The sequence below is a fragment of the Nanorana parkeri genome, unplaced genomic scaffold (genome assembly GCF_000935625.1).
Source record: "Nanorana parkeri isolate BGI_ZX_2015 unplaced genomic scaffold, ASM93562v1 scaffold3816, whole genome shotgun sequence".
Taxonomy (NCBI): domain Eukaryota; kingdom Metazoa; phylum Chordata; class Amphibia; order Anura; family Dicroglossidae; genus Nanorana; species Nanorana parkeri.
The window spans coordinates 20,684-30,562 of NW_017310084.1; the positions used below are offsets into that span (position 1 = coordinate 20,684).

General features: G+C 44.3%; 1 protein-coding gene across 1 annotated transcript in view; it reads right to left on the bottom strand.

Moving 5' to 3' along the window:
• Positions 1 to 6,807, bottom strand: part of VPS25 (vacuolar protein sorting 25 homolog) — a gene marked incomplete at its 5' end in the record, with an annotated part of 8,796 nt that extends 1,989 nt beyond the window's left edge. Inside the window, 3 exons of the mRNA XM_018575349.1 lie at positions 638 to 726; positions 2,113 to 2,166; positions 6,633 to 6,807. Coding sequence (XP_018430851.1) covers positions 638 to 726; positions 2,113 to 2,166; positions 6,633 to 6,807 — 318 coding nt within the window. The remainder of the gene's footprint in view (positions 1 to 637; positions 727 to 2,112; positions 2,167 to 6,632) is intronic.
• Between the last annotated feature and the right edge of the window lie 3,072 nt (positions 6,808 to 9,879).

Sequence of the window (9,879 nt, forward strand, 5' to 3'; positions counted from 1 at the left end):
ACGCCTGAACCCGCAGGAACCTGTAGGATCTCCAGGTTTAAAATTGGCATTGGGGACAGTAAACACGCTGGGACATTTATGCATCTGGAACAAGAACTAGGACCTCTTGAGAAGAGCTGACCCAGAGCTGCAAAGAGATCTTTCAGATTTGAGTGACAGGGAGCAAAGCTCCAGCTTGTAGTGCTGTGAACCAATACTCTGGACTCAGGTGTCAGGGGTGTGCTGAGAGACGTGCACCTCATAGAGAAGAGGGGTTACTTTGCTCCTTGGTGGGCCTTGGGGTGGAATTGGGCACCATGCTGGGGTTTTGAACCCGATGCCAGAGAAGGATGAAAAGAACATTTCTTGAGGAGAGGAGCAGCAGACTGAACATTGTTTGCTACCTTTTGCTGCTGAGAAGGAACCCGCAGCAAACACAGTGGCAGGATAGCCGGCACAAGTGGCGAGGAGTTGGGCTTTCTTTGTAACGTCTAGGCTGTCTGTGGTTTCTTAAAGCCAACGAGGGTTAAGTAATCCAACTGATTTTCTCATTCAAAACCTACCCACGAGACATAGAACAAAGAATACACAGGAGACTACTATATAGGGGACAGAGACAGCGAAGGTGTAGGAGAAGAATCCAGACAACAACACTAACCCAATGGTAAATGACCTTGCCCCACTCATCTGGTCTTCTCCACATGATCAAGAATCTGGTTTTATTTTTGTCCAACCATTCCAGATTACCTGAAATTAAACAGATTTTCAGACACAACTATCAACAGATGGAAATATCTTACTGCAGAAAAAAACCTGCTCACTTTGACAGTTTCCCCTGATTGGCTGATGCTAGACATTAAAGGCCGTACCCAGAACCCCATCATTACGAAGCCATGTGGCACCGCAGGGGCACAGTGATACTGCAGGGGTACTGCATTGTGATACCGAGGGGACACTGTGGTACTAGGGCTGCAACAAACCATTATTTTTAACATTTTTTGCAATCGCACCGCACTGGAACGCACGGCATTGCAGTACTGCGTGTTCCAGTGTGGGCAGGAGGCGCGTTTAGGGTCCCATTGAAATTAATTTGTTAAGAATGTCACCAGCATTTTAGTGAAAATGAGCAAAAGTCCATTTATTGAAGGAACATTACCGTTCAAAAACTAGCAGATTCGGGACCACACAGGGTTCCCTTCCTCAGGCTCAGAATGATTCTTCTGCGTGGTCCTGGAAGGGATCGTTTTTGAATGGTAATGTTCCTTCAATAAATGGACTTTTGCTCATTTTCACTACAATGTGGTGTGCTGGTGACATTCTTAACCATATCAGTTTTTTCACGGTGCCGTCCGTGGTCACTACAAGAACTCACCTGTCTATCGGGTTACTTTAATCTGGTAAGATATCTACTCATTATCATTGAAATGAATGGCACCACAACGCACATCCTGCAGCAGAATTTAACTCATTGTAAAATCCTTTCCTCCGAGTTCATTGAAGGACACAGCAGAATCTTCATTATATGTAAGAGATACAGACATGGTCAAAAATATTGCCACCGCATTCCCCCCCCCCCCCCCGGCATTTCTGTCAGATAATGCAGCACTTCATAGTATTTGAGGTTGAATAAAGACATTAGTCCATCAAGTCCAACCTATTAGGATCTCATTCTAGGAGTACCCGTACCCCTAACAGAAAATAGTTGCAATGACAAATGGTTCGGCATTTTAATGTTTATTTCTTTTCTTTGTATTCCACGCAAAACTCCAAAAATGGGTAAAATTATTGGCGCCTTCTCCAAATTGCATTCCAAGTTTTTGTGGAAAAGCGCGGACAATCTCAAGGTGACACGTCCATCTCCAGAGATCTTCATGTAACCTTCTTATAACCGTATCTACCATGTAATGTGCTTAGCGTGTTTCCGCGGGCATATTAAAGGAAAGTGCACCTAATATTCAACATACATACCATAGAACTGTCCAGACATTACACCACAGACGGTACAACAATGCCCACAAGTATACAATGTCAAATCACAGCAAACTATTCCTGCAGCTGTGGCATCTAATAAACCTTATTCATGATGTGTCTTCTAGCGCTGTGCTGACACATGCATGCCATTTATGCGCTCACCTTTTTTCCGTAGTTCTTCTAAAACCACCTGAACAGACTCGAGTGGTAACTTTCCTGCACAGGAGGTCAAGGATAAACATTCCAAATACATTATAAATAAAGAAAAACATTAAAGATTAATAAATCGCTAATTGGACAAAATGTAGAAGAAGTTTTTCAGCAGACGGGCAATTTCTGACATTTTCTGTGTACACCAGAAGCCACATGTGCTGTGCAGTATACACGCTCAGGCCATTGCCAGGATCTGTAAGTATTGGGCCTGGTGCCTTGGTGCATGCACAAGAGTTACATCATTATTGGCTGTTCAATGGCTGAAGAGGATGTCTGGGAACGCAGCGTTGGAGAGCCGAGGGGGCAGAGAATACATTGCACTGGAGAAGCTCAGACCTGTAAGGTAAGTGTGCCATTATGTGCATGGATGTGGAAGACAGAACAGAGATACGGGTGCGTTTACAGTTTGGTGTGACCACATCCGGATTCATGGGTGATATATACGCTTAAAGCACTAGCATGCACCTATGCGGGGTTGTGCAGCAGGGTGGTGTATGATTCCAACACCCCAGGACAAACAGCGTCATGGGAGGAAAATACAAACGCATTGTTGAATATGAACTTCCATGTATATATTGAGTCTTGTGACTGCAGTTAGAAGCCCAACATCGCTTGTAAGGTTCTCATCAATCATTCATTACAGCGGAGCGACATTTGATGTTACATCATTGAACTTGTCCAGTTCTGCCTATTATTGAGGTCTTCTAGGGAGGAAACAAGAGACAACCCAGAGGCAGCCCCTGCTGGTGGCCAATACAGGTGCATACAAAAATTCCCCAGCCTCAACCTGCCAGCCAGCCTGCAACCAAACAAGTAGCCCTGTCAACAGTATGCGTTCAAATCAGAGGTTTTAGTTGCACAAACTTTTGGCCAAAAATATGTAGAAGCCGCACCGCCGCGCCAAGGCACCTCTGCAAAGTGTGGTCCTAACTCTATGTATACGAGTCCCTGAGTGTGAGCATATTAATGAAGTTGATAAATTACATGCAGGTGTACCTGGAGGTAGCCAACTCCTCCTAATAAGGTGCCGGGGCGCACTGGAGGCCCAGCAACTAAAAATGCACGCTGGGACTCCAGTGCATCCCCCTAACCCAAAATAGTCAAACTAGAAAAAAATGGTACATGCATGAATCTATAACCGGCCTTTACCATGCATGAATCTATAACCGGCCTTTACCATGCATGAATCTATAACCGGCCTTTACCATGCATGAATCTATAACCGGCCTTTACCATGCATGAATCTATAACCGGCCTTTACCATGCATGAATCTATAACCGACCTTTACCAGCTACTTGTTTGGTTGCAGGCTGGCTGGCAGGTTGAGGCTGGGGAATTTTTGTGTTTTGTATTGTTGTAAGCCTTCCCAATGTGCGCCCTGCTATAAAGGCCGGTTATAGATTCATGCATGTACCATTTTTTTCTACTTTTACAGGTGCATACAAGCCTAAAGAGGAAGTGGCAAAAATGATATTGAAGGTCGCCCACCGCAAACCGAAGGAAGTTGTGAAAGATGGACATCTCATGATTAACACTCTCAGCCTTCATATCCAACAGATCCCTGAAATATGGAGCTTCTTTACCAGGAATGATTATGGCCATCTTTTTCCAGCACCAGAGAAGAGGACCATTTCTTTATGAAAGATTCCTCAAAACTAGAGCTGCAACAACTAATCGACCAAGTCCATTATAATCAATGGTGGAAAATGTTGTCAACATTTCTAAGCATCGATTATTCGGCTTTTGATTAGTTGCCACTGTGCGCGGTACCACACACGCTGCGCGTCGCACCTCCTCCCTGCTGCCAGACCCGCTCGCCGCTGCAAGACCCGCCCGCATCCACGATCTGCACAGGGACGCGGGGAAAAGAAGAAGTAAGGAGGAGCAGGCGTGTGGGGATGGCAGCCGCAGTTGTATTCCTCTTAGCTGGTGGTATTCTGAATTGCGCTGTATAATGTAGTATTGCTGGGTTTTGTAGTTCTCTGTACCCGGTGCCATTCTGATTGCTGTATAATTTTCCATTTCACTATATTGCACACCACACTTTTTTTATTTTTTACTTCCACTGCTCCAAGCTTGCTCCTGTGATGGACTACAATCTCAATACAATCTAGTAGTCCATCACAGGAGCCTTTTTCTTTATTAATATTTTTTGTTGTTGATCCGATTTTATCAAACTTAATAATCGGCTAACTAATCGATTTTGAAAATAATCGTTAGCTGCAGCTCTACTGAAAAGAATAGCATGATGCCTAGGCAAAGTAAAGAGACAGGGGAGCCCAGTCTTGGTAGATAGAGTTATCAAAGAAGGAATCTTAAGGAAAAGCCTTAGCAGACAGTTTACGTTTGCGAGTACCAAACAGGAACAGCAGAGTCCTTCGAGGAGACAGGGGTCTTACTTACAATGTCTTTTTTCCCACTTCTTGGTCTACTTAGGGTTAGGTTTAGGGCACAAATGATGTCATGTGCCCAAGCGTTGCATCCTGGGAAGGTGACATCAGAAGAGCATTGCTGGGAAATCTCATCTGTAATCTCACAAGATCTCAGGGAAAGGCATTGTCCTCCCCTTAGCTGATGTGCATGGTCACATGTCCTAGTCACATGTGCCAGGGTCCCAGGAAGTAAAGGGGTGTTAGTTAGTTAATTCGTTAAAATATCCGCTGTCAGAAGTCTGGGGAAAGAAAGAAAAATAAATAAAAGGCTTGCAATGATCTAGAGGTATCTGTGTGTAGATTGTTATTACCAGACACTTGTAAAGGTGCCTTGGTTGTTATTTTGAAGATATGGGGAAAGTTCCCCTTTAATAAGGAATAACACAAACTCTTTCCTAGTTGGCATGTCATCTTCACCAGGGTTCACAGTCACGATCAGCAGCCAGGGAAGGTTCCCCATCAGAGACCTCAGAAGAGGACAGAGAGGGAGCGGGATGCTCTCAAAGTCCACATTTTACACAGGCACTTTATCAAAGAGGCCCTGTCAAGTCACCTGGTGACCAGCTGTTTTAGTGTGCGCCATGTGTACCACAGCAAGAGCAAGTCACACAAAGAGAAGGTCTGACCCCCATCAAAAAACTCACCACCCCCATTCCATAACTACTCCACAGAGTCTTGGGCAGGTTGCCACATGCAATGTGGGGTGGATAGGAGGTGCTAGGGTTGCTGCAAAGCAAAGGACAGCACTCCCCACCAGCTCCCACTCCTCGCTGCACCACTGATCATGAAAACCAGGATGACAGCTAGTAGAGCCGGCAATTATGAAAGTGATAGCCAACTGTCGCTACCACCACTGCTGGCACTACTCTCTAATTCACCCCTTTAATCCTGTAATGTTGTAAATGGAATACTGTAGAAATTCTTAGAGTCCATCCCAACTTCTGATATACTTCAAATCCTGATGAAGGAGGAGGACCATTGGTGAGCTGTGAACGGCGCCCGAGGTAAGTCTGCTGACCCAAACACACGTGTACTACAACGCTTATGTGCACAGCACCAATTAAAGACAAGGCCAGCCACTGAAATTCTCATGCAGGACTATAATCACTTCAAGAATGCAATAGTGCATGTGGCGATCGCACAAAGTGGTCATATGATAATGGAAAGATTCAAACCAATACACAGGGGGGGGGGGTGGGGGTCTTCTCAGGAATATCAATATAAAATCGATGAATTATATAAGGAGAGCAGTGTTCAGAAGGGGCGCCCACATAAGAGCATTGATATACTAAGTCAAAACCTAACTCTAATGAATCACAGAAGCAATATCCTTCTTGAATCAGAGCAGTGACTCCGCCCCCTTACTTCATCTCTGAATCAGAGCAGTGACTCCGCCCCCTTACTTCCTCCTCTCTGAATCAGAGCAGTGACTCCGCCCCCTTACCGCTGCCTCTCTGAATCAGAGCAGTGACCCCGCCCCCTTACTTCCGCCTCTCTGAATCATAGCAGTGACTCCGCCCCCTTACTTCCTCCTCTCTAAATCCGAGCAGTGACTCTGCCCCCTTACTTCCTCTTCTCTAAATCTGAGCAGTGACTCACACCCTTACTTCCTCCTCTCTAAATCCGAGCAGTGACTCCGCCCCCTTACTTCCTCTTCTCTGAATCTGAGCAGTGACTCCGCCCCCTTACTTCTTCCTGCCTTCAATAAGAGACAGAAATAAAACAGACTTCAGGTAATTTCTGTGGGAATACGATTTCAGGGTATTAAATGTATTACAAATGGACCTGAAAACAATTATGATATCACACAATGAAACCTTGAAAACTCCACATAAAACTTCTACCCCCCTCCCCCCTTCTCATTAACAACATGAAAACAATGGGCATAGGGATGCTCTGCAAGACTACATTAATGCACACAGGACACCCCACAACTATGTCCTTGGAAGACAATACTACCAGAGGGCCATAGCAGAAATGTACCAATGGCTGCGTTTCCACAGGCCATGTGACAGCTGCGGTTGCAGAAAGGATACGCTGGATTTTCTTGTTGTTAAACATCGGACTTTCTTGTATTTCCATCACATTCATTGTATAAAGCTTATTGTGGCGGCAGTAAGACAGAATCAGGGAACTCCATGCTGATAGCTGCTTCTGTCTGGTGTCAACATTAGGCTGCAACCTGTGAACAAAACAACAACAAGAAGAGTTCTATCACTCCGTCTATATATGAATAGTAACATGTTTCAGCTTATAAATAAATGAATCTACTAATAAGGAAGACATATTAAACATTCTCAGACACCTCAGTACAACTCCCTTCAGAATAATAGAAGAATTGGGTCTCCTGTGGGATCATCGGAAGCTCATGAAGCAATGTGAGAAAAGCTGCGACAATCAGGACCTACAACCACGAGGCAGAAGAATGGCTTCCACAGTGACAGGTCCTCTTCTATTCTTCCTATAAGCCTATACATGTTTCCAACAAGAAGTCCAAAATACACTTACACAAGAAACACTTTCATCACAATCATTAAAAGAGGCTCCTCTCAATCCCCCCCCCTCATAGAAGACTACCCCCAGAGAATAACCGCACATTATAGGGGGGCAGTAGGTGCTTTCATAAAAGACTCCTGGAATCACAATGATCAAGTCTAACTTGGATTTTCCAATATTGTCTTTTAGGAAAGCACCGGATAGAATAAGAAATAACGTAGACATTTGGGGACCGCTGCCTGAAGGACATTCTTGAGAATGACGGTTGTTGGGCTGATAAAAAGGTCCAATCAGTAACAGCAGATAAAAGGCTCGGCCACTGACCAGCTGTACAAATTTGCTCTGGTCTGGCATCAGCTTTTTTTTTGCCCATGTAGTTGCCAAAGCCATGGTGGAGTGAATGGAAAGACCCATTGAAAGTTCCACAGGTAGATATATAGTATTTATAGTATTCAGTCAGGTTGTGGCCCAGAAGTTGACTGGCAGCATGCCGGGGGGAATTGCAGAGGTCTGGCAGCATGCCGGCATGCCGGGGGGAATTGCAGAGGTCTGGAATAAGAAGGGGCAACACAGCAAATATTGAGTCTTTGCATAAACTTTATGTAATTGTCTGACACTAATGAAATGCTGGAATTATACTTCAGTATGACAGAGTAACATCTGACAAGAAGATCCTAAAACACTGAAGCCGCAGACTTTGTGACAATTAATATCTGTTTCATTCTCAAAACATTTGGCCCGGACTGTACGGTGTATATACTACAGGAATGCCAGTCCTGAAGGTGACAAGACTCAACTAGTTTCTCAAAATATTTGCTTCATCCGGAGGACTCCCAGGTATCAACTTGTAAAATTGCTGACATGAAATAAATATACAAATCAATTCTATCTGGAGCCAGTCCCATGTGGAGGATGTAGACATATTACATGCTTAACTTATGCTAGATGCTCAGAATTGTTCCACCCCTGAAACGGAATCCTCAGAAGAGCATAAATCTGCCAAACTTGAGCTGTCTGCAAGTAATCAGGGGCTTCATTAGTTGTATCCGGTGTGCTTGAGCTAGAAGAAATGAAATCCCAGAACTGGCTCGGGGTTTGCCGAGTGTCCCGCTTAACTGCATATTATACATTTGGTCAAGTCAAAATAATGGCCAAAGAAGTCTTTGCCCTTCACAAACAAGGAACAGGATACAAAAAGATGTTCCTAGAATCAGCCACAGAAGCCCCAACCCTAAGCTCACATGTTCAAAGTTGAAGGAACAGTGGTTACGTATCTGGACGGGGCAGAAAAAGGAAGCCATCAGTGACTGCAACCCGATTTCTGAGAACGCAGGTTGAGGAGAAACCCCCTCGAGTGACTATATATTAGGGTTGCACAGATACCAAGTACAGTACTCGGTACAAGTACGAGTACATGTACCGATTCTTTAGACCGCCAAGACTAGACTAGAGAAAAATTCAAAAGTTAGGAGGCAGCTGTCGTTTGTAAGGAGCACGCGGAGCTCCCGGGATTTGTTCATCTCTGTTTTAATGTACGATTTTGTTTTTATAAATATAAATATTCGGGATGCACAGATACCAGTTTTGCGAGTACAAGTACTGATAAATTTTTGTTTATTGTCATGTGACAGTTTTTCTAAAACAAAACAGACTAATGATTTCAGGGCAGTGGTGGAGCGCCAGAGCCCGGTCCCAGCTGCAACCGCTGCAACCCTGGTAGTTCTCATGAAAATGCTGAGTATCTGCACTGGTACTCGAAAAGTATCTGTGCATCCCTATTATATATGACCTGCAACAAGACTTGGTGGCAACAAGACGCCTATAAAATGCAGAAGGGATCAGCGGTATGTCTGGAAGAAGAATGAATTATATGGTAACAAAGAATACTCTGCCTACAGCTAAGCATGGTGGTGGCTCGGGGATGCTCTGGCATTGGAAACTTGCAGCATGTGGAAGGCAAGATGGATTCATGGAAGTATCAGCAAAGCCTCTGAGAAAATGTCATGCCATCTGTGAGGAAGCTGAACCTTGGGCCTCACTGGACCTTCCAACAGGACAATCATCACAAGTATCCCTCAAAATCCACCAAGGCTTGGTGGTGGAACAAGTCCTGGAAGATCCTTTTTATAAAAGTTTATTGCCAAAATAAAGATAAGTTACAGCGAACAGAGTCCAACCAATCTATGAAATAATAACCATGAACATTTCACCGCTAGCAGTGATAGTGGGACCATAGCGTAACAAAAACAAACAAACATAAAAGTATAGTCACAAAGGCATCAATGTTATGAAATATAACAATAAAGAAGTTTCCCCTCTTAGAGAGAAGCTGAGGGGAAAATAAACAAGGAAAGGAAAAACAAACAAACAGAGCAGAAAAGAAAAGGGGCGAAACGTGTCAACACTGTGAATCTATCGGGGTTACATGTGGCCACCTAGAAGTTCACAGGAGTGATACGGCTACAACGTTACAGATGTGACACGTGGAAATGGTGGATAAGCCACTTTGAAGGGAAGGCCGGTTAGTACCTTATGAACATATCTCTGCACTATACTTAGTCATTGACGGAAGGAGAAACATTGTGCTTTGAATGGGAGGTCTGGTGGGAAAGGAATACACGTGGGATTCAGTCACTGACTATGACCCCCTTTGGGAGGTGAAAACACAACTATCTCAGACCGTCAAACTGAAGATTTGGCTGACTCTGGTCGTCAATAGACTTTCCCCAACGAATATGTTCCTGAGGGGATATAAAGCTGCTCTACTAGTTATGGTTGTTAAGTGGA